Source organism: Planococcus citri, chromosome 5 (assembly GCF_950023065.1).
Source record: "Planococcus citri chromosome 5, ihPlaCitr1.1, whole genome shotgun sequence".
Classification (NCBI taxonomy): domain Eukaryota; kingdom Metazoa; phylum Arthropoda; class Insecta; order Hemiptera; family Pseudococcidae; genus Planococcus; species Planococcus citri.
Window position 1 is genome coordinate 12362275 of NC_088681.1, and position 24821 is coordinate 12387095.

The 24821-nt window shown below is 32.6% G+C and overlaps 4 protein-coding genes across 4 annotated transcripts in view; 2 read left to right on the forward strand and 2 right to left on the reverse strand.

Annotated features, from left to right (window-relative positions):
* LOC135848941 (extracellular serine/threonine protein CG31145) overlaps window positions 1-12739 on the reverse strand; it is a 107416-nt gene extending 94677 nt beyond the window's left edge. The window contains exon 1 of the mRNA XM_065369045.1: window positions 12340-12739. The gene's annotated coding sequence lies outside the window, so the exon portion shown is untranslated. The remainder of the gene's footprint in view (window positions 1-12339) is intronic.
* LOC135848940 (mucin-2-like) lies at window positions 6655-17931 on the forward strand. Its single transcript, XM_065369044.1, has 2 exons — window positions 6655-8139; window positions 16969-17931. Exons 1-2 carry the CDS (start codon window positions 6770-6772, stop codon window positions 17648-17650), a joined length of 2052 nt encoding a protein of 683 aa, XP_065225116.1. The 5' UTR covers window positions 6655-6769; the 3' UTR covers window positions 17651-17931.
* A 332-nt stretch (window positions 17932-18263) lies between these two features.
* LOC135846925 (small ribosomal subunit protein eS28) lies at window positions 18264-18886 on the reverse strand. Its single transcript, XM_065366287.1, has 2 exons — window positions 18579-18886; window positions 18264-18418 (listed from the first exon to the last, which is right to left on the reverse strand). Exon 1 carries the CDS (start codon window positions 18774-18776, stop codon window positions 18579-18581), a length of 198 nt encoding a protein of 65 aa, XP_065222359.1. The 5' UTR covers window positions 18777-18886; the 3' UTR covers window positions 18264-18418.
* A 341-nt stretch (window positions 18887-19227) lies between these two features.
* On the forward strand, window positions 19228-23867 carry LOC135846923 (mitochondrial glycine transporter A-like). Its single transcript, XM_065366286.1, has 7 exons — window positions 19228-19532; window positions 19602-19689; window positions 19758-19934; window positions 20016-20178; window positions 20251-20417; window positions 20501-20593; window positions 20675-23867. The coding sequence occupies exons 1-7, from the start codon at window positions 19411-19413 to the stop codon at window positions 20702-20704; spliced, it is 840 nt and encodes a 279-aa protein (XP_065222358.1). The 5' UTR covers window positions 19228-19410; the 3' UTR covers window positions 20705-23867.
* Window positions 23868-24821: the final 954 nt, after the last annotated feature.

The window sequence follows — 24821 nt, forward strand, 5'->3', positions numbered from 1 at the left end:
AGGTAAACGATAGGTCACACGAATTTTTCATTTTTAAAAAAAAATTTGAAAACCTATTGTGAGCCCTAGGAAGCTTGTATCAAAAAAATGAGTTCAAAACCGAAATCAGCATCTCGAGAAACCAAGTAAATCATAGGTCACACGATTTTTTCAAGTTTTTGAAATTTGGAACTCATTTTGAGCCTTAGGAGGCTTGAACTGGAAAAATGAGTCAAAATTCAAAATTTGCACCTCAAAAACCCAAGCAAACCATAGGTCACACGAATCTTTCAATTTTTTTAAAAATGTGAACCTTTTATGAGCCTGGAGGGGGAGGGAGAGGCTTGAATCGAAAAAGTGAGTTCAAATTCAAAATCAGGACCTCATAAACCCAAACAAACCATAGGTCACACGAATTTTTCATTTAAAAAAATGAACCTATTGTGAGTTTGGGGGGAGAGGGGGGGCTTGAATCAAAAAAGTGAGTCCAAATTCAAAATTTTCACCTCAAAATCCCAAGCAAACCATAGGTCACACGATTTTTTAATTTTTTTAAAAATTCGAACCTTTTATGATGCTGGAGGGGGAGGGGGAGGCTTGAATCGAAAAAGTGAGCTCAAATTCAAAATCAGGACCTCATAAACCCAAGAAAACCATAGGTCACACGAATTTTTCATTTAAAAAAAATATTTGAACCTATTGTGAGCTTGGAGGGAGAGGGGGAGGCTTGAATCGAAAAAGCGAGTTCAAATTCAAGATTAGCACCTCATAAACCCAAGCAAACCATAGGTCACACGAATTTTTCAAGTTATTGAAATTTGGAACTCATTTTGAGCCTCAGGAGACTTGAATCGAAAAAGTGAGCTCAAATTCAAAATTAGCATCTCAAAAACCCAAGCAAACCATAGGTCACACGAATCTTTTAATTTTTTTGAAATCTTGAACTTATCGTGAGCCTGGAGGGGGGAGGCTTGCATCAAAAAAGTGATTCCAAATTCAAAATGTGTACCTCAAAAACCCAAACAAATCATGGGTCACACGAATTTTTTAATTTTTTTGAAATTTGGAACTTATTGTGAGCTTGGATTGGTGGGAGAGGCCTGAATCAGAAAAGTACGTCCAAATTCGAACTTAGCACCTCAAATACCCAAACAAATCATAGGTCACACAAATTTTTCAATTTTTTTTTGAAATCTTAAACTTATTGTGAGCCTGGAGGGGGGAAGGCTTGAATCGAAAAAGTGAGTTCGAATTCAAAATTAGCACCTCAAAAACCCAAGCAAATCATAGGTCACACGAATTTTTCAATTTTTTTGAAATTTTGAACCTAACGCGAGCTTAGGGGGGGGGGTTTGAATCGAAAAAGTACATACCTCCATATTCAAAATTAGCACCTCAAAACCCCAAGCAAACCATTGCTCACACAGATTTTTCATTTTTTTAAAAATTTGAACCTATTGTGAGCCTGGAGGCGGGGAGGGGGAGGCTTGAATCGAAAAAGTGAGTTCAAATTCGAAATTAGCACCTCAAAAACCCAAGCAAATCATAGGTCACTTGAATTTTTTTAATTTTTTTGAAATTTGGAACCTATCGTGAGCTTTGGGGCGGGGGAGGGGGCTTGAATCGAAAACGTACCTTCAAATTCAAAATTAGCACTTCAAGAACTCAAGCAAACCGTTGGTTCCACGAATTTTTCATTCGTTTTGAAATTAATTGAAACTTTTCTTGTGAACGAAAATAGTTTTTTTTTTTTCAAATTTTCAATTCGTAGCACCTGGGTTTAGCATACATTTGACAGTTGAGCTTTAGCATAAAAATTCAACTTTGAACTTTCAAAAATTTTTCAAATACGATTTTGGCTCAACTTTTAAAAGACTTATGGTGCTGCAATTGCGCACATTTTTTTTACAAGTTCCCTTCTGTAGTCTAGTCTGAATAAGCACTATCATTTCCATATCATCTTTCCAGGAAAGTTGCGGTTCTTACCAAAATTTATGCTGATAAGTGATAATGCATCTAAAATTTTATTAATTTACTCGTTGTCATGCTACATATTGTCCTTTACTCATTAATTATACAAGATCGTGATAAAACATATCAGCCAAACACGTGCATACGTAAATGTATGCAGATGCACCTCTCTACCTACGCGTACCTACCTTCAATTCAACACAGTTTAATGCTCACTTGCACACTCAAACACAACCGCCAGAGCACCCCTGGCTCACCTCTCCTCCATTATGCCCCTTTATACTTCAAAATACCGAGCTCAATTCAATTTCTTTTCATTTTACGTACAATATCTAGACCAGTATACCTACTCGTATTTATAGGGGGGTTTTTAGACACAGATAGATAGGCACCTAGCTGATACTTTTCAGTGCAAAATTTCATTTACCTTTTGTATTAGGTCCACTTAATTAATAATGATTAATGAGCCGCGCACTCGAGTAAAATAACGTGTACGATTGATTTTTACGTACCCCTGCGTACCTCTACCTACCTATATAATATAGAAAAGTAAACCGCGATAAGGAAGGAGAAGAGTTATGTCCTGTGCTGTCTGCTGTGTGTCTATGTTGTATTTGTATTTTGTAAATGTACATTAGATAGGTACAAGTTCTCCTTTTTGCTTTGGTCAGCATCACCATCATCGCGTCAAAGTTTGTAAAATTATACTCAAAATGTTTCGCATCCGAGTACTACATACTTCACTTCGCTTTGTGAATAAAAACTTTTCGTCGAGTTTATACGTATTATAGACTACAAAGTATAAGTATTACTAGTACAACTATACGTTGAATTTTGTAATGAAATTCTCCTCGGCGTAATACCTACCTACCAGTATACTATAACGAGATGTTTATCGTGGCTGGTGAAATTTATTTCTCAAGTCGCGAAATGTCAAAAAAGACGAACAATTTCGCGTTGAGACGTTTATAGAATTTCCAAGCAGTTGCAGGTGAAGTGAAAACTTGGGTAAAATTTCAAAAACATTGTGATAAGGATACGAAACAAATTAATGATTTGGTTCCAGGTCAAAAAATTTATTATTTTTTTGAAAATGAAAGAAGGAGCATGAGAGGGCTCTGAGGGGTCATCTGAAACAAAAGTGGATATTCGGACTCAGCAGCTTCGGAAACCTATCAAACTACGCATCACACGTGATTAAACATTTTTCTGAGCATTGACCGTGATCAGGCCAAGGTTCATTGATGGAGAAGAGAGGGGGAAGGGGGTCCAAAGAGGTCGGGTCGAAAAAATGCCCCGAAATTCGAACTCAACGCCTTCAAATCATAAGCAATCGATATGTCAGTTCATTTTTGGAATTTTTTTGATTTTTTTTTCAAAATTGGGGCTCTTTGAGAGATGCTGAAATCTTACTTAAAATAGGTTTTGAACTTGATACATTAAAAGTTCAATTTTGAGCTTTCCTGGTCTTTAAGGGTTAAAGTGAATTTTTCAAAATTCAATTTCAAAATTGTGCCATGCATGACATTTTTGGATATAGTCCGGCATATGACAATAGGAGTAATTGCACCCCCCCCCCGCCGATCCTCCGGGACAACATTTTTCTTAATGGGGACATCCTAAGGAACATTTTAATGCAAAGTTGCCAAAAAAAAGTTGGCCTTACTTACAAAATGGCGGCCATTTTGATTGACAGGTCAGCCGAAATCGCAGATTTTGCGTTTTAACATAGGACTTGCACAAACTTTTTCAAACTTTACAAAGGTAGATCGAAAGATCATGCAAAAATTTATCATCTGTCCAAATTTCAAGTGCTAAAGTGCGTTTTTCGATTTTTTGTGAATTTTTTAAAATCGAATTTAGGCCAAAAATGAGGGAAAAAATCAAAATTTTACCAAATTGACCAAGAAAGCTGAAATTTGGGATATACCCTATTTTCGACATGCCAAATCGACTGGAAACGGTTTCAACCCGTTTTGAGCAGTTCTGGAGCCTCCAGAAGATTTTTGAAACTCGAAATTCCCACAAAATTCCATCAAATTGGAGATGTAAAGCTAAAATTCATTCTAAAAACTACTTTCAATACGCTACGAAGTACTACAGGTGAATTTCAAGTCGTTTTGGAGGCTCCAGCGACTTTTTGAAAATTCTTGAAACCTCCATTAGATTTTTGAATCTTTTAAATTTTCACAAAATTACATCAAATGGAGATGGAAAGCTGAAATTTACTCTACACTCCAATTTTAACACCCTCGGAAGACGACTTTTGGTGGGTTCAAGTAATTTTAGGGCCACCAGCGACTTTTTTTGAAAATTACTGGAGCCTCTAGCAGATTTTTGGAACTTTAAATTTTCACAAAATTTCATCAAATGGAGATGGAAAGCTGAAATTTATTCCACACTTCAATTTTAACACCCTCTGAAGACGATTTCAGGTGGGTTCAAGTCATTTTAGGCCTCCAGCGACTTTTTTGAAAATTACTGGAGCCTCCAGTAGATTTTTGAAACTTGAAATTTCCCCAACATTAATTTATCAAATGGAGTTTGCAAGCTGAAATTTACTTCGCAGACTACATGGTGGTTTCAAATGGTTTTGAAACTTCCAGCTACTTTTAGGAAATTTCAATTTTCCAAAAAAAACGTCATACAACCTTTCAAAAAGTTGCTGGAGGCTCCAAAAAGACTTGAAATTCACCAGCAGTCAACTTCGTAGCGTATTGAAATTAGTGTGCAGAATGAATTTCGACTCTCCATCTTGGTTTGATAACATTTTGGGGAAATTTCAAGTTTCAAAAATCTACTGGAGGCTCCAGTAATTTTCAAAAAAGTCGTTGAAGGCTCTAAAATGACTTGAAATCCACCAGAAGTCGTTTTCAGAGGGTGTTAAAATTGGAGTGTAGAGTAAATTTCAGCTTTCCATCTCTATTTGATGAAATTTTGTGAAAATTTAAAGTTTCAAAAATCTACTGGAGGCTTCAGGAATTTTCAAAAAGTCACTGGAGGCTCGAGGCTCCAAAACAACTTGAAATTCACCTGCAGTACTTCGTAGCGTATTGAAACTAGTTTTTAGAATGGATTTTAGCTTTACAACTCCAATTTGATGGAATTTTGTGGGAATTTCGAGTTTCAAAAATCTGCTGGAGGCTCCAGAACTGCTCAAAACGGGTTGAAACCGTTTCCAATCGATTTGGCATGACGAAAATAGGGTATATCCCAAATTTCAGCTTTCTTGGTCAATTTAGTAAAATTTTGATTTTTTCCCCTCATTTTTGGCCTAAATTCGATTTTAAAAAATTCACCAAAAATCGAAAAACGCACTTTAGCACTTGAAATTTGGACAGGTGATAAATTTTTGCGTGATCTTTCGATCTACCTTTGTAAAGTTTGAAAAAGTTTGTGCAAGTCCTATGTTAAAACGCAAAATTTGCGATTTCGGCTGATCTGTCAATCAAAATGGCCGCCATTTTGTAAGTAAGGCCAACTTTTTTTTTGGCAACTTTGCATTAAAATGTTCCTTAGGATGTCCCTTTTAAGAAAAATGTTGTCCCGGAGGATCGGGGGGGGGTGCAATTACTCCTATTGTCACATGCCGGACTAATACCCTCCCTTTCTGGGTCTCTTAATCACCCTCTTCACTCCCCCCCCCCTCCATCCATTCTCTCCACTCAATATTCCAAAACGAGTCGTATTATGGAGTTCGTTTTACTCGATTACATAATTTCCATTCAAGTTCGAAGTGTTACAGATGTTTTATCGGACACCCTGTATACACGTTTAACAACTCGTACGCGTAAATTGAACTCTTTTTTTTAATTACCGTCGAATTGAACCGAGTTATGCGGAAATATTTGATCGGAAAACGGTGAAAATACGAAACACGCGACGTGAATTGAACAGCCTCTCAGAGGTACTTATATATACCTTATACACAGGTATAAATTTAAATAGTAACGAGGTAATTGATGTTAAATGGCTTCTTAAACGCGCCGTCGTGTTTAACAATGATCGTGTACTTACATTAATACCTCTATGTAATAATATAGGTAAGATAATTTAGCACGTTTTATATTCATCGAATACTATAGTCGATTCCCCCTCCCTCTTACTCCGATTTTGAGCAGGCAGACAAATACACCTCTGACTATAGGTAGGTACCTATCTGGTTGTTAAACATTTTAAAAAGTTATACGTGCATGAAAATGTATATTTAGCACGAGCATCGCAAGCGGTACACAGGCGAATGTTTCATTGAAATACATCCAGAGAGATGGAGGAGATGGGTAAAGAACAGAAAACAGAAAATAGAAAAAAAAAAGGTATCAACGAAGACAGAAAATATTAGTTATGAATAAATAAACGTCGTAGTAGGTATACCTACTTGAACGTTGCATATAAAAGACTCGGTAATTTTTTTACTATCAAACGGCGAATTTTTTTTTTTCAAACTTTGAATAGACTCCAAGGTAGAAAGATATATAGAGGTGAACTCGCGACGTGATTAAAATGTTTCTTATTCGTCGATTCATTATTCTTCTTAATATTGGATCCGGTATGTACACGCGGTAGCGCTATATTAAAACAATGTCGGTTCCTAAATAGTAAATAATCTGCTCGTACCAAGTGCCAGGGCACATGGTCACACTGAAATTCGAATGAGATTTCGCATCCTCTTTTAAGAAATTACTTCCTAATTGAAACGATATCGGTTATCACTGATACTATGTGATTAATTCGGTCACCACCACGTTATGTAGAGTACCTAGCCGGTATTCGCGGCGGCCATGTTTTTTACTATGCTTAATTTTATTTTTCAATAGTCATGATTGGTTTTTATTTTTGGTACATAGTCAGCTGCAATATACTCGTACAGTTTAGTGGTTTGAATTTAATCTACGTCTTGATTCCGGGTTGTGGAACGGCCGCCATTGCTGGTAAAGAAGATGCCTACGAATACCCCGAAGAGAATACCGATCTAGAGACTTTTTCACCCGAAGTGACCGATCCTATTGCGGAAGATTTATTCGACGAAGCGACCGAAGGAGTTGAAGAGGTCAGTGCTTTTGATGATATCAGTCCAGTGTCTGCTGAAAGTGAAGATACGAATGGTGGTTCTGATGTGGGGAATTCGTTGATATCGGAGGTAACAACCCCATTGACGTTTGTATCAGAGCAGCCAGACAATAGTTCAGTAGCGATAACGGAGACTAGTGATGTGGCAACCAGTTCCGAAACTTCCACTAACTGCTCTGATGCAGCAACAAAGTCGAGTGATATCCCCACTTTTGCGGTAGAGACGGAGGCAACCCCACTACCAACGTTTGTATCGGAACAAAGGAACAATAGCTCGGAGGTAGCAACGAAGACTAGTGATGAGATAACAACCACTAACTGCTCTGATGCGTCAACGAAGTTGAATGATATCCCCACTGAAGCTATAGAGACAGAAGCAACCACACTGCCAACGTTTGTATCGGAACAAACGAACAATAGTTTCGATTTAGAAGTGATAACAACCTCTGAAACATCCACTAGCTGCTCTAATGTGTCAACCAAGTTACCCGATCTTCCCACTGAACCAATAACTGAGGAGACGACTCCATCACCACCACCAATTTTATCAAAACAGATAAACGAAAATAGTTCTGTGACAAACAACGATCTTTGTACCGACTCGATAACCAATTCGAGTGATTCTTATACCATCAACTCAACTACACAGCTAATTGCTGCAAACGATCAAATTGATAATACTAATTCAGAATCTACGACTCCACAGACACAAGCGTTGGTTTCAGAACAAACGAGCCAAATTACCGAACTGATGAAAAACTCGAATGAATCTATAATCAACAACGCTACTGAATTCGAACAAATCGTTGAAACTTCTTCGAAACCGATCAGCTCTCCAGAGGATATTGTTTCTTCATCAAAAAAACTCAATGAGACTCAAAATGTCGTAGAAATATCAACCGAACCTGGGATGCTCAATTCCTCGACACCCAAATTATCAACGAATAATTCTTTGGAACGTTTATACGATGAACTAGGTGAGACTCGAAGTACATTTTCACCTATATACGAAGAAGGATATCATGATCCTGAGAAAGCACCGACTAGATATGGCCAGGCAGAGGAATATATTATGACTACCAACTGGAATTATGTCTCAGATTACACAATCGGTGTGAGGTAAGTGATTTTGGATTTATTTATACACCTATATTTATAATTATTTTTGATGAAACCAGAACCAGAAGTTTGTTGTGAGTTGGTGAGTGAACAGGATTACCAACAAACCTTTCTCTAAATGTGTATGGGTTCGAGTACAATCTTAGATGAGATTTCAAGTTTATGAGTGACGATTGTTGAACACTTATCTCGAATTATGAATTGAATATTTAATCATCCAGGCAAAATATATAGTATTATGCGTCACAAAATTAGCCAAACTGTTACTTGAACACAATGTATTATTCACAAAGGCCACAAAAAGATGTATCTGGGTGAAATGCTGTTGAGTCAGTTTTATTTAAGGCAAAAAGTAGGTAAGGTTACTTACTCAATTTATTGGCATCTTTGAATTATTTTCTTACCTAGGCAAGTTTTGAAAATTTATATTTTATTTCAAATTCCAATCCGCAATATTGAATTGACTAATACCTACGGCTACATCATTGTTATGCGATTACAGAATCAAATTACCCTTTCTTTTCTTACACTTACAAGAGTCACATTGGTCGCTATTTTTAATTTATCAAGTAGGGTTTTTTACTGTTTGAAGAAAGAAATACCAATTTCATAACAATTGGATGTTGATCAACCGATCAGAATAATATGTAATGTTTTTTTAATTGCAAAATTTTCTAGGAATGCTGCTTGTGATGAAATTCTTTAGAAAAAATTGCCTCATTTGTCTTTTGAAAGAGCCATTTGTGGTTTTATAATTTCAAATTACGTAATATTCCTTAAGATGCATTTCATAAAGGATATTGATTCTTTCGGAGAGTGAGATGATTTTTGCAGTGTTTTTGAAAAATCGTTCATTATTGGTCTTGAACTAAAGAATTTTCAATCTCCCCTCCCCTCACCCCTTCTTCAAATGGGCTTAATTTTCGTGAAAAATAAAAATTTAGAATTTTCCAAATAATTTAATGCAAGATATCTTCTTAGGGCATAAAATGACCAAGTCTTAAACTCGAAGTTGACAAAATTTCTGATTTTTTTTCTTCAAAATTTAGGTCTCTCATAAAATAGATAACTTTTTCAGATGAAAAGGTCACTGAACCTGAGAATTGTTATGCTATGGTGCTCTCTTATCAACAAAATGCTGTTGACTCAATTTATTGCTCGTTTTAGGAAATTTCACTCTTTTTCATTAAAAAAAAAAAAACTGAAAAAATTAGAAAAAAACAGACTTATAAAATTTGCAAAGTGTTGGAAAAAATTATATATTATATTTCATCAAAAATGTAGATTCAAGAGGGAAATTATCGTTAAAAAAACAAGTTATTCAACAAACTTGAAACTGAAGTTATGTTTTTGATTTACAAAAATTTGGTAAGTATATTTTTGCTCTTGGCGTTTTTTCAAAGAATAATTTTTGTAAGCTTCTAAATTTTACAGTTGGTTTTATGTGTGTTTGTGTTAGTGGGGTGGGGTGGGGGGAAGGGGGGTTCATTAATGAGCAAAAATGAAATTTTTTTGGTATTTTTATGGGTTCCAAATTACGACTAAATTTGATCAAATTTCACTAAAAAAGGGAAGCTTAGTTCAAATTTAGTTTTATTTTTCAAATTAGGACTCTCTCATGGGGTACTTTGGAGCAAAATTTTCAAATCAGAAATTTCCTTAAGCAGGAAAAAAAATCTAAAAAATCGATCAGGGAGATGAAACTTGGCAAATATGTACAATTGAGAAAATATTTATTGGACAAATTTAAGCTTTGCAAATCAGTTTTTCTAGTTATAAATAATTTTTTTTTTGTGACTCGTCGATTTTTGAAAAAACAGTTCTTAAAAACTTTTCATTTTTTGAATTTTGAAAAATTTAATTTTGACTGTTAAAACCCCCAAAAATGTCGTTTACAGGTATCAATTCAATTTTTCTAGCATTTTGAGACCCACTGTCTATTGATTTTCATTTATTTTTCTGTAAAGTTGTCTGGATGAAAGATTCCCTAAAAAAATTTTTAAAAAATGAAATTGAAATTCCTAAAAAAAATAGATATCAAAATTCATCATTGATTTTTTTCTGCATTTGCTCGGAAATCTTAAAAAATATATAGACCAGAACTTTGAATTTTGCTGCTGAGAACCTTAAATTTTTTTGTTCAGATGGTAAACAATTTTGATGTGACGTCGAGCGATAAAAATTTGAAAGAGCATCCAAAAATACTTCATTAAGAAAAATAATTATTAAGAGTCAAATTTTCATTTTTGATTATGGAGAATTTTTGTATGTCCAGATTTCCAGATTTGGTTTACTTTCAACAAAAAAAAAAAAAAAAAAAAAAGAAAGAAAAACAAAATTCTAATAAGTTTAGATGGCTTCTGTGGCTACCCCCTCTCCTTCCCAACTGATGAATGTATGGTGGTTTCAAACCATTATGGAGGCTCCAGTGGATTTTTGGATATTCTGGTTCTATTATAATAGGGAAGGGACCGAAAAAAATTCAGTACGATGTGAAAATTCTTATCAAATTTTCTGGTTCAAATTTGGTTCAAATTTTCTGTTTGAAATTTGGTTCAAATTTTCTGGTTGAAATTGGTTCAAATTTTCTGGTTCAAAATTGGTTCAAATTTTCTGGTTCAAAATTGGTTCAAATTTTCTGGTTCAAAATTGGTTCAAATTTTCTGGTTCAAAATTGGTTCAAATTTTCTGGTTGAAATTTAATTCAAATTTTCTGGTTCAAATTTAATTCAAATTTTCTGGTTCAAATTTGGTTCAAATTTGGTTCAAATTTTCTGGTTCAAATTCAATTCAAATTTTCTGGTTGAAATTTGGTTCAATTTTCTGGTTGAAATTTGGTTCAATTTTCTGGTTGAAATTTGGTTCAGATTTTCTGGTTGAAATTTGGTTCAAATTTTGTGGTTGAAATTTAGTTGAAATTTTCTGGTTCAAATTTGGTTCAAATTTTTTGGTTAAAATGTGGATTTTATTTTCTGGTAAAAATTTGGATCAAATTTTCTGGTTGAAATTTAGTTGAAATTTTCTGGTTCAAATTTGGTTCAAATTTTTTGGTTAAAATGTGGATTTTATTTTCTGGTAAAAATTTGGATCAAATTTTCTGGTAAAAATTTAGATTAAATTTTGTGGTAAAAATTGGATTCAAATTTTGTGGTAAAAATTGGGATCAAATTTTCTGCTAAAAATTTGCATTTAATGTTCTGTTAAAAATTTAGATTTAATTTTCTGGTAATCTTTTCGAATGATTTAGATACAATTTTTCAAAATCCACTTCTACCTGATCAAATCCGCATTTATTGAACTATTAAAATCCAAAAATCTGCTTAGAATTTTAGAATAATTCGAAATTACTATGGGGGCAGGGGGGCTGAGAATAAGGGAAAATAAATTGCCAGCTTGTTACCTCCATTTAATCAAACTTTAATTTTTTTACGAGAATAAATGATGAAAATTTCAGCTTTCAAAAACGTCCACAAGGACGTCAAAAATTGAGTAAAACTCAAATTTCAACTTTTTCATCAGAGAATAAGCTGAATTGTAATTTTCAAATATTCGCAAAAAATTAAAAATGTTGAAATTCGAGATTTAAAATTTTTCCTGGAGGTTAATTTTTGAATGTTTTTTTGAATTTTTCAGTTCGGTTTAAAAATTCGTCTTGTAGGTACTCGTATTTAATTGCCTCAATTTTTGATTTTTTATCTCTTTGAAAATTTTGAGATGGAATTCAAAAAAATCAATTTAAATCGCATTTCATCTCCCTTCCTCGTTTCATCTTTCTTTCTCACTTCGAAGTGAGATTATTCGTACGAAACGTGATTAACGATCATTTATCGACGACCGACGTGTTTGTTCTCTTATCAATCAATTTCGTTGAAATGATATTTCCTGAGGCATTAATTAGAAAGTTTAACGCTGGAAGTCGATCAGAATGCCAACAATTTGATTTTGTATTTGCATTTGGTATTGTGTACATTAATTAATACCTACTATCGAATAATTTCAAAAAAAGACATTTTTTTGAGAAAAAAAAATTGCAAATCTTTGTTATAGGATATTTTTAAAATTTTAAAAATTCATTGATGCCAATAATCGAGTCAAAGCCTTATTTTATCTCAATCAAGGAGGGGCAAACGTTAATTGAAAAACATAACGAACTATAGATAGGGTATTATCGTAGATAGGCGATTCATTTAAATAACTTACGCTGCACACGTGCCGCAGAATTTTTCGCCTCCATGATTTAAATTCGCAGATACACAGACGAAAAAATTGTCATTTTAATACGCGAAACACATACGAATAAATTTGAAAAACATCATCACGTGAATCGTAATCGAATTTTAACTCGACGAAATTTCATCGCGAATCACCGAAGAAAAAAAACGATAGGTAATTTTTTAATGAAAAATTTTACACCGAAATTTAATCTCGAAAAATCACTTTAAAAGTACCTACGTAAAAAAATACGAAAATTTTTCTAGTAGTAAATTAGCACGACATGTGTTGATATTAGCGAGTTGTGTCGTTATAAAACTATTACTAACCATAACAAGTGATGTTTACATTGAGTACACTGTGGCTGGTCGCTGCATGTGCGTCGTTTGAAGCTTGTGTTTTCACGGTGTATATTTTCATCTCCCACTCTTTGCTGCTGCTGCTTGCTGGTCTCTCTCTCTCTCTCTCTCTCTCGTAGTCTGCCGACTAAAAGTCATCGTCATCAGCATCGTATAATATGGACCGAAATACATATAAGATGAAACGAGCGTTTTACACACGTTTTAATCGTGTCTGAACGTGTTGAAAAAGCATTGACATTGGGTGCATGCAATTTGGCAAATATTGTGTACTTGACAATATTCCTTATCGATTTTTATTTTACGCTTTATCAAAGATAAGGCAATATTTTATTATCCTCTCGAAATAGAAAAACATCGCGGAAAAAATCATAAACCGACTCGAACGATCGCAAAAATGAGCTCATTTTGGTTTAAAATTGCCATTCAGTGATTCACGGAGAGGTTGTTTTTATTCGTAGGGTCATTTAGATTTTAAAAAATGATTTAACGAACACAAAAAAAAATATAAAAATAAGAAAATTATTCGAAGCCTTGGAAAAATATGTACTTGCATAGTTTCGTTATCTTTAGCTTATTGATGAAATTTCCGTTGTAATGCAGATGTAATCTTTGTGTTGATTTTTTTTCTTTTTTTTTAATGCAATAATGAACGAGACGTCATTGATTTTTAAATAATTTGTAATCTGTCGATGTAATTTACATGCATGATGATGCTTTGATGTGTTCGTCTTCTTATGAGGATTAGTTTCAGTTTTGTTGGATTTTTTATAAAAAGCCACATAAGCGTAGAAAAACTTGATATATGTACCTGAAAATTGCGGTTTAAGTATAATACGTAGGAAGAGGGGGGGGAGGGGTTGGCCAGTCTTCAAAAACTGAACGAATGTTTTTTTTCTTTTTTTTTTAGTTTCGTTAGAAAAAATTATACAAAATTCTTTCTTCAGTCCGAAATTGAAAAATTGATCCATAATTATTCAATTTTCACGAGAAGAAGAAGGAAAAAAGAAGGAAGGTAGTTAAGATAAGGTAAAATTTTTGAAATTCGTACCACGTTAAAAAATGAGAATAAAGAACAATTTTTCAATTTTTTTTTTGAATTTTAGTTATTGAAAAATCAAAGTTTTATCAGCAAAATTGATGAAATTTTACAAAAAAAAAGTGATAAAAAATGGCGATCGATTTACTTACATTTGATTCAATTTTTTCTTCAAAAGTTCTTCCTCAAACTTACTCGCTGCAAAAATTGTTCAATATTATCGTTACAACATTTTAAACACCATAAAAATTGCAGAAATGTTGAAAAAAATTATTTTTAGAAAGTTTGAAATTGTGATACATTTTTTTTTTAAATTATTTAAAATGATGAAAATTGGTTTTAAAAAACTCGTTGCTAAAATCATTCAATTCGAAGTAATATAAGTATCAAGAAATTTGCAAACATTTCGAATTTTTAAAGTTCAAAAATGGTCACATTTTAGTAATTACTCGAAATATTGAAAAATTTGACTAAAATTGCGACCTTTGGTGAAAAATATTGTTACAGCTGTTTCTAAAAATTGTAAAAATTGTTCGGACACTAAATTTGCTTGAAATTGGTTCAAAATTGTTTTAAAAATGTCAATTTGATGATTAAAAAGTTTTGGAGTAAACATTTTTTCAAGTTTCAGGATTTAAAAAAAAACCTTTTTTGATTTTCAATTACTTTTCATTTCATTTTAAATGAACGTTTCGACAATTTTCAGGGTTTTTCGTTCATTTTCAATAATTTTGCTATGAAAATTTCAAGTTTGAATTTTTTTATTACTCATTTTGAGTTTTCTTGTTTTTTTTTTTTTACTTGAAAAAAAATTAATATTAACCTACTTAATCTATAGAAAAATTTAAAGCCTCAAAAAAAATCAAAATAAAATTGAAAACTGTGATCCAAATTTTGAACTTCCCAAATTTGATCCATGAATTTGAACAATTGAAAAGATTGATTTTGAAGCCATGGTTTTTTGTTTTTTGGTTGAAATTCACCAAAATGGTCTGTTTTTTGACAAACTTGTAAGAGTCTTGTTTTTTTTTTTTTTTTTTTTTTACTAAGTAAAAAAAACTCCTTTTTTTGCCAAAATTGCTAAAAAAAATCGTTGGCAAACTTTTAAACAAAATCCCTGTTTTTTGACAAAACTTGCTAGGTTCTGTTTTTTTTAAACTTGCAAAAAAAGTCTTGTTTTTTTTTGAATAAAATTTGCCTAAGGTTTAAAAAAAATAAAATTGTTTCTTTTTTACAAAAATTGTAAAAAAATCAAACGTACAAAAAGTTTTGTTGACAAACTAACAAAGAGCTCGTGTTTTCTTTTCTTTCGCAGACCAAATTCTCGCAAGAGGCATTTTTTTTGTCAAACGTTCAAAAATGCCCTGATTTTTATCCAAAACTTGCAAAAAAAAAAAACGTTTTTTTGACAAAATTTGTAGTCAAGTCTTACTTTTTTGTCAATATTACAAAAAAAAAGTTTTAATTTTTCCACCAAATTTGACAAACTTGCAAAAAAAGTTGTGTTTTTTTTTGCAAAACTTGCACTTTTTTTGACCAAGAAACTTTCAAAAATGTTTTGCTTTTTTCTCAAAATTGCGAATCAAGTCTAATTTTTTCTTACACAAAAGTCCCTTTCTGTCAAACGTTCAAGAAAACATTCATGCTTTTTTGAATAAACTAAAACTTGCAGAAAAATTTTTTTTCGACCAACTTGCAAAAAAAGTCAGTCATGTTTTTTTTCTTGCAAAACTTGAAAATTGCGAAGAAGTTGCAATCAAACTCAGAAATTATGCATTCGATTTTTCGTTTTAGAATTTCAATTTTTTTTCAAGTTTTAATTATGTAATACCTGTTTAGAAAAACTTTAACTTGAATAAATATTACGACCTTCCTCTCCCCTCCCCTCCCCTCCCCGCCCAATTGAAACAACGTTTGAAATAATTATTACTGCTTCAAGTTCTGCTTTTCTGCTAAAATTGTCTCAATAAATAAAATTTTTCATTTATTCCTCTTGCTTTCAAAATTATTTCTAGTTTTTCTGATATTCTTTGAAAATGGAAAAATTTGCTCTGAAAAAAAATGTTGGATCAATTTTCATTCGATCCTTCCTTGCTCCTAAACTGGCACATTTACTTGGAGAAATTTTCCAGCTAAAAAGCTTGTTTTTGGAGTTTGTTTGATACTTTTATGAGTTTTATGTTGAAATTTTATAAATTGGGATTGGGAAGTTAATGATACAGAAGGTCCAATCAACACTCATTAACATTACCTCAAATGAATATTCATTATTTTAGAATTTCTCTTTGATAGTTTTGATATCGAGTACAAATTCTAATTTTTGTCCACTAATCAATTTCTGATCAAAAGTTTTTTTTTCTGATTTATTTAAAAAAAAAAAAAAACCATTTCAAATTGACATTTGGTGGAAGAAAAGGAAAAAATGTGAAAAATATTGGAAGAAAAAAAAATCAAAATTGAGATTCGAGGATCAATCACTGGTATTCATTTTATAACCATTTCGTTGGAAAATTGAGCTTTGTTTCAAGCAGTTCCTCCTTCAAGAAATAACGCAGCAACTTATAATACATCCACGTGTGTTTTTGAACAGCTGTTTCAAGATAAGGAAATACTGTGTTTCGTTTTTTCAACCAATTTCGATAATAAAAAAATTTGGGCGAATGAAAATCACTTAAGAGTAATTAAATTTAGTTTGAGTGAAATTTTAAAGAGGGAATTGGAGCTCTTTGATGAACTAAGTAATAAAAAAAATACACCAGAAGGACAGTTTATTCTAATTCGAGTTGATATTCATATTCGGTGGTGAAAAAACTTGGAATATTTTTTTATTTTGCCTCTCAGTCTTTGAAAAAAGAAAAAAGCTTCAAAATTCGGAGACAGTTTAAGAAATAGAATAACCTCAGTTGTTGACAACGTTGATTTCGAAGATTTTCGTAAAAACTATTGTAATATTGTTGGATCGAGCCCATATAATTAATTTAGAGAAAGGCAGAAGATGAGAAAACTCATTATTTTTATTTCTCAATTCTCATCACAAGTACCTACATATATGAAGGAATGACTCAAGACTACGTAAGCAGTGAATCAAAATTTTGAGGGAGGTTTATGAATGCGAACAGCAGCGATAGGATCGAATTACATAACAAAAAATTTAGCTAATCTATTAATTAAGAATTACTCAGACCTTGATATATTGGTTTACTTTTTACCATTTTCCAGAGACTACAACTTGATCTTATACGCAGTCAACAATTCGGCAGTATTAGAAAAAGGCTCGTTGCTGAACTACGTCTACTTCGTATTCAAAGAAATCCTACACGTGAACATAACATTAATCGATATCCGATATTGTAAATATCTTCGTAGTAAGAATCCAGACGCTGCTAAAAAAGTACCTCCGGTTTTGGTAGCTTTCACCAAGATGGACGTTAAGAATGAAATTCTGCACAAACGTAAACTATTGAAACCGACCGGAATCAAAGTCGAACACGATATGCCTAGAAAGCTACTAGACGAACAGAACGCTTTATTGAAGCCTTTAATGGATAAGTATCGAGCCATGGGGCAATACGTGGTGGTGAGAAGTGGTAAATTACTCGTAGAGGGTAAAGTTTTGACTGAGATCAGCTTACCTGATAAGTATACTTACGATCCTTTGCAAACGTTCGTATCTTATGTGAGCACCAAGTCTGCGAAGACAACTACTCCTGGGATGCAGTTACCGAGAGAGTTCGTGGAGTATGGATTCGGTGCTGAAAAGAAATCGGGCAAGAAGAAGGGAGGAGGTAAAGCAGCCGGAGGTAAGAAGAAACGAAAGCCTATGATTAGAATACCTTTAGATGAGGAAATTGGCGAAGAGTTATCGGCTGAGGTATTATTTACCACAAGAAGATTTTGGTAATTGGGTTCGAGATGTACGTGTACCTGGATTTTTTCAATTGTTTGGGTGTAATTTGGCTTGAAAATCGATTTTTATTACACGAAGAGTAGTTTAGCGAAAGGTAATTTGCAAATGAGCGAGACAGAAGTAACTTTCATATCGAGTTTTGTACTTTTCCAAAATGTAAAAACATCGTAGTGGGATTTTTCGATTAATTTTTTTTCAAGTTGAGAATTTCAATATCGCTAAGTGAAAAAAAGACGATAATAACTGATATAAGTCAATAAAGATTTACCAACGAACTTTCTGTTTTCATTCAAGTATCGACTCGAAGCATCTTAACGAATATTTTCAACTACTCAGTCGAACTAACGAACGTAGAAATGTCAATATTTAAAGCAATGGCCCTGATATGTGAAACTCATCTCTCTGAAGAGTATTCGAAACCTTTTTAATCGATATTTCTTCGAAATAACATCAAATCCATGTACTGTTCCCTTCATTTCGGGCTACTCGTAGTTTCGAAGATCACACCATCGATATAACAACCGTACTTGAAAACTGACGATTCGCTTTAGTCGTAAAAGTACAGCTTGAATCAAAAACCTCGATTAAAAATGAACAACTATACAAGTTATGAAAACGACAATACTTTATTGTGATAAACACACGAACATCAGATGGTTTACATGTTCGATTCCATATTAGTTCTCTTCAAAACGTAGATGATGATCGTAGGACAGGTGGTATCGTACTTCAGCTTATAATTAGATGAGGAAGAAGAAAGATCTGTAAAGAAATCAAACACAATCTTAATTAGTAATGTGTGGTTTACATGTAGAGGTGTGATAACAATGACTGCACGAGTGCAACTTAGATTCAAGATTGATTACTCAGAAAGAATAATAGTTTGAAACGAAAGAGTATACGATGGAGATTGACTACTTACTCATCTTAATCTTCTTGCTTCTCTCTCAGATTCCAACAGCGTTAAAATATCGCCTTCTCTGACGGGTCCTTTGACGTTTCTGATAATCTGACGATTTTGCTCGCCGATAAACTCGACTTTTACTTGAGTACACTGTCCTTGGGAGCCGGTACGTCCCAGAACTTTCATCACACGCGCCAAAACTACGGGCTTTTCCATTTTTCAGATATTATTAAACTGAAATTAAGTATAAAGAAGTATAAAATACTCTCAAACCACGTTACGTTTGCAAAAATCCACGAGAAGTTTGTCCACCGAAAAAGCTCGCCGGAGTTGATTGATGATTCAAGATAAGAGATTCGGCAAGGTCGTTGCTGCGTTGTGATTGGCTGAAAATGGCCAAGCTGTTTTGGAAATTCGAGTTTTTTATTGAAAGTTCAATCGTTTTGGTTTGATTTTACATTTTGTTTAGTGTGTTTTTGAATATTAAATTCAAAATTTTCATTTTTATTCATTTTAAAAGAAGTTCTTCATTTTAAATTTGGAAAGTTTCGTTAGTTTGATATTCGGTACCAAAGCCAAAAAATTTAGTTTCACGTGTTTCTTTACAGACCTTGCGTTTTTGTTCTGTGGTTTCGGTGTTTTCAGCAGTGAACCGAATTTCTCACCGTGTAGGATTCGTAAACATAAACACGAAATTTTTTTATCATTATTATTTTTTCATTTTAATTAATTTTAATTAAGTACACGTTAGTTTTGTTATCGTTTTGTACGGTTTCATTTTTAAATACATAAGTGAAGTATTTCTCAACGACGTATAAAAGTTTTACGCGATGTTCCAATTTTTCTAACCATGTTTGAGCAAGATTTCATTCGTTCTTTCCTCACCGGAGCAACTTCTGGAACCATATCAGCATTTCTATTTCAACCTTTGGACGTACTAAAAACACAAATACAAGATCAAAGACGCCTCAGGTAAGTTCTTCGATGCATAAATCACTATTTGAAATACCAAGTCTGATGAAATTCTACTTTCTTTTCCAGTAAGAATGCACCGGTTACGTATTTCCTGGTATTCAGGAATATCCTACAGAGTCAAGGCCCTGCTGGATTTTGGAAAGGATTGACACCTGTAAGTGATATGCCCACTTGTTGAGAATATTTCATCATCCACCTTTTTAATTGGGTCATTATTTTCAGGCTTTGGCTCGATGTATTCCTGGAGTTGGTTTATATTTCTCTTCGTTAAATCTTATGACTACTCACGTAATCGGCGATACTCCTAGCGTACTGGAGACTGTATTTTTAGGTGCAGCTGCACGAGCTTCTTCGACCATTATTTTTATACCTTTTACTGTGATCAAAACAAGATTCGAGGTATTTGGATAGTTTTTCTACGGTTTGTTGTTCAAACTATCGAACAATAACTTGTCATGGTTTTAGCATTATGATCTGTAGAGTGGCCAGTACAAATATACCGGATTATTTGACGCTGTCAGAAGTATTAAGCAATTCGAAGGTGTTCAAGGATTTACTCGAGGGCTTGTACCGACACTAATACGAGATGTGCCATTTTCAGGATTGTATTATTTATTTTATACTCGAACGAAAACACTTTTAGGTAATTTAAAATCACGAGTATTTTTGTGTTTTACTTTGATTATTGATTTATTATGAGTCGATTTCTTCTTAGGATTGGAACAAGGCGAGAGTAATTCGTACAAAGTATTTCTTAGCGGAGTCATAGCAGGATGTTCGGCTTCATTTATTACTCATCCTGCAGATCTTATTAAAACTTACGTGCAACTGTACCCGAACGAGTTTAATAAGTTTTCTTCGGGTATTTACTTTATTTATAAGGTAAGAGAACTGGGTTGAAAATTGAAATACGACTGAATAAGTATACATATTGTTGTTTCGTAATTGGGAATTTTACTTCGCAGAGATTCGGTTTTAAAGGGTATTTCAACGGACTGATGATAAGACTGATGCGTAGAACGTTAGTTACCTCGATGTCGTGGACTGTTTACGAAAAGGTAATTAATTTTCGACCTCATCGAGTTGGAAATAATTTCTACACATTGTTCAAGTTTTTTTTGTATTCTTTCATGTTGCAGATAAATATTTACGTTAAGGTGCCATCGTGAGTTACGGAATGAGTATTTTGATATCGATGAAGTCTATTTATAGATTTTGTTATCTTTATTTTTTTTTTACGTTGTTGATGGTGGATATCGTATATAATAATTATGTACATGTGTTACGTTTACGTTTAATTTGAGCAATATCAAGTTACCGACGTTACCGTATCGTTTAAACAGGGCTCGTACTGAATTATCTTTTTCATTTTTTCTTTGGAAATTTTCATTTCCAAACACTCTCGTTTCTCGCTAAAAAATTTCCACTTGTTCAAAAAATTTCATAAAGCTAAATTTTTTTAATACCCAAAGTCCAGCGTTTTGACCAAAAAATGCCAAAAAGGCCTTTTTTTCTGCAACTGTTAGTCTTGCTTCTTATCAAAAAACAGAAATTTTTCGTTTTTTTGCAAAAGAATTTGAAAAATTACAATTTTAAAAAAATATTGGCCAAAAGTCTCGCATTTTTGGTGAAAATTGCCAAAAATGGTAGCTTTTTAGCAATTGAAAAATTTTGTTTTTTTACCTTGAAATTGCCAAAAATAATCAAGCTGAATTGTTATTTTACTCAAAGAGATATAAAAAAATTCTCAATTTTCCAAAAACAGCAAATTTGAAATTGCTGCTCTTTGCAAAAATTATTTTTCGAAAAATAAGTTGTGAAAAAATATGCAATATCTTTGCAAATAATTCCCAAAAATTGCTGATTTTTGTTATATCTAATTGTCGAATTTTTATATTTTTGAGAAAATTTTAAATTTTTAGCAGAATTGCTGAAAATTTTCACCTTTTTTTCAAATTATCCAAAGTATTGCGTTTTTTGCCAGAAATTATTGCAAAAAAAGTTCACTTTTTTGCCAATGAATCTCAAAAATGACAATTTTTGTCTGATTCCAAAAAGCTTCATTTTTTTCAAAAATTGTCCCAAGTCTCGCTTTTTTGCCCCAAACGCCAAGTAAGTTCTATTTTCACATTGGAAAATTGAAAAATCGACTCCCATCAAAAATTGCGAGAGCATCATTTTTTTGGCAAAAATTGTCACATTTTCTCCTTCTTTTTTGCGAAAAATTTCAAAAACTGTTTTTTTTTCTAAGATTCTCCAAAATTTATGTTTTTTGACAAAATTTGCTCAAAATTTAAGCATTTTAGCAGTTAAAAAGTCTCATTTTACCTAAAATTATCAAAAATTGTCATTTTTTACCTAAAAAATGTAAAAAGACTAACGTTTTGAAAAAACAAAAAAAATCGGAAAAAAAATATTTCTTTGCCAGTACTTAATTCCCAAAAATTTTTGTCTTTTGCTAAAATTGTCAAATTTTTACATTTTAGAAAAATTCCAAAATATTCTTTGTCTTTTAAAATTTGCAAACATTTGCCGTTTTGCTAGAAATTGCTGCTAAAATTGTCAGTCTTGCTTTTTGCAAAAAATTGTAAAATTTTTCGCTTTTGAACAAAATTGCTAAAAATCTGTTTTTTTATTCTGCAAAAAATTCCAAAAGGTCTCACTTTTTTCAAAAACTGTCTCAAAACCTCATTTTTTCCCCCAGAAACTGCCAAAAATTCCTTCCTTTTTTAAAAATTGTCAGTTTCGCTTTTTTGCATCAAAATTTCTAAAAAAATATATATTTTTCAAAAAAATTGCAAAGAAAAGTGGCCAAAAATTGTCCAAAGATCTTAATTTGTTCAAAAATGATTAATAATTATCGTTTATTGAACTATTAGAATGCCTCTTTTTTGCCTAAAATTGTCAAAGGTGATCAAGAAGTGTTATTGTTTTGCCTACAAAGTGTAAAAAAAATGCCACCTCTCAAAAAAAAAATTGAATTTTTTTGCATATAATTTTCCTTAAGGGACAGAAAATGCTGCTTCTACTAAAACCGTAAAAGTTTTGCTTTTTGCTAAAAATGTCTCAAAATTCAAGCATTTTAGCAGTTGAAAAGTCTCAAGTCTCATTTTACCTAAAATTATCAGAAATTGTCATTTTTTTGCCTAAAAAAATGTAAAAAGACTCACGTTTTGAAAAAAAAATCGGGAAAAAAGTAATTTCTTTGCCACTAATTCCCAAAAAAAATATCTTTTGCTAAAATTGTTGAATTTTCACTTTTTAAAAAAATTGCAAAAATATTCGTTCTTTTTTAAAAATTTTGCAAACTTTTGCCGATTTGCTAGAAATTGCTGCTAATATTGTCAGTCTTGCTTTTTGTACAAAATTGTAAAATTTTTCGCTTTTGAAGAAAATTGCTAAAAATCTTTTTTTTTTTTTGCAAAAAATTCCAAAATGTCTTATTTTTTTTTCAAAAACTGTCTCAAAATTTCATTTTTTCCCCAGAAACAGCCGAAAATTTCTTCCTTTTTTAAAAATTGTCAATTTCGCTTTTTTGCACCAAAATTTCTAAAAAATTAATTTTCAAAAAAATTGCAAAGAAAAGTTGCCAAAAATTGTCCAAAGGTTTTAATTTGTTCAAAAATGGTTAATTCTCGTTTATTGAACTATTGAGAAGTCTCTTTTTTGCCTAAAATTGCCAAAGGTGATCAAGAAGTGTTATTATTTTGTCTAAAAAGTGTAAAAAAATTCCATTTCTTGAAAAAATGTGAAAAAATAGAATTTTTTGCATATAATTTTCCTTAAGGACAAAAACCGCTGCTTTTACTAAAACCGTAAAAGTTGTGATTTTTGCCAAAAATTTCCAAGTGTGTTTTTTTTCAAAAATATCAATTTTTACCAGAAATTGCCAATTGTCAAAAGTGTGGCTTGTTTGCCCAAAAATGCAAAAGTTCTCGTTTTTTTTTTGTCAGAAATAGTCAAAAAGCCATCAAAAAATTTCAAAATGTTTAAACTTTCTGAATCATCAGAACATTTCAATTCTATTTCGAATGTTTTGTTGGTCTTTTTTTTTTTTTTTTTTTTTTTTTGATGTCTTGCTCACATTTTGTCATCTTTTCGGGCTACTTTTTTGAGCCTTTTTGGTCACTTTTTTGAGATTTTTGCTATTTTGATTACTAAAGATGAGTACCTTTTTTGAAGAGGAAATTGAGTACGAGCCCTGTTTGAAGAATTACTGGAGGGGAGAAATATTTGTAGATGGCAAAGAGGAATAGTATTTGTATATTATTTTTAATTTTCATTTTTTAGTGTTTCTATTTTCTGAGGAATAAAAAGTAGATTTGATTTTTTGATGGTTTTTGTTCTGTGTTTATACAAGAGGGGAGAAGAGATGGATTTCTGCAATGATGGAAAACTGAAACTGAAATTTGAAAAAAGCAAAATTGATTTTTTGGTTGTTTATTTTTTCCAATCAATTTCAATCAAATTTAATGGAAAAAAAAGTGGAACTAAAACTGAATCTGAAGAAAGCGAAACCAAATGGAACTAAAAACTTGAAAGTTGTTGAAAGTAAAATAGAAATGCAAAAGTTTTGCCTTTTGCCATAACTAGATCCTATTCTAGATTTTGATTTTTGCTTTCTGGCAGTTTTGATTTGACCTTTGGGTTTTGGTCTCTTCAGGCCAGCGCCAGGTTCTCGATTCAATTCCTCATGTGGATCATGAAGAAGAGAAGAACAAGAACTGAAGTGTGAAGAGTGTCTGCTGTGCTGTGGTGTTTCTCTGTTACTCTCACTTTCTCATCTCTGACAGTCTGACTCCTGCATAGGCTCCAATTATAATCCTTAATTTCAATTCATTCGACTGATTGATTGAGTTCTAGTTCTTCTTCCTCTACTTCTGAGAGAACCTCCGTCCTATGGATTGAAGAAGGTCCTCTGACCAGGACCAGGACCTCTAGGCTCTAACTTGGGCTCTGAAGTCTGAATTCCGGATCGCTGATCGAATTGAACTCATTGAAGGAACTTTCAGTTTCAGAAATCAGAGAGAATATTATTTTTACAAAAAATGAAAAAACAGTAAAACACCCATTCGTTTCCCAAATCCGAATTCCGAACCGGTTCCATCCATTTTCCGTTCCTTCCTTTCATTTTTCTGAAAAAAAAGGCAAAAAAAACGAATAGGTAAATCACCTATTTACCTAGTTGACGCTAGAAAAGCACAGATAGCGCTGCGACGTTGCTGCGGCTAGACCATTCCTAGCGCAACGAAATTTATCTATCTGGCCGTAGTAGTACGATTTCAT

Coding starts and splice junctions, on each gene's coding strand:
- LOC135848940 (XM_065369044.1), top strand. CDS start 6,770: ATGATTGGTTTTTATTTTTGGTACATAGTCAGCTGCAATATACTCGTA. Junction 8,140..16,968: donor GATTACACAATCGGTGTGAG/GTAAGTGATTTT, acceptor ACCATTTTCCAG/AGACTACAACTTGATCTTAT.
- LOC135846925 (XM_065366287.1), bottom strand. CDS start 18,776: ATGGAAAAGCCCGTAGTTTTGGCGCGTGTGATGAAAGTTCTGGGACGT.
- LOC135846923 (XM_065366286.1), top strand. CDS start 19,411: ATGTTTGAGCAAGATTTCATTCGTTCTTTCCTCACCGGAGCAACTTCT. Junction 20,179..20,250: donor TCGAACGAAAACACTTTTAG/GTAATTTAAAAT, acceptor ATTTCTTCTTAG/GATTGGAACAAGGCGAGAGT. Junction 20,418..20,500: donor GTATTTACTTTATTTATAAG/GTAAGAGAACTG, acceptor TTTACTTCGCAG/AGATTCGGTTTTAAAGGGTA.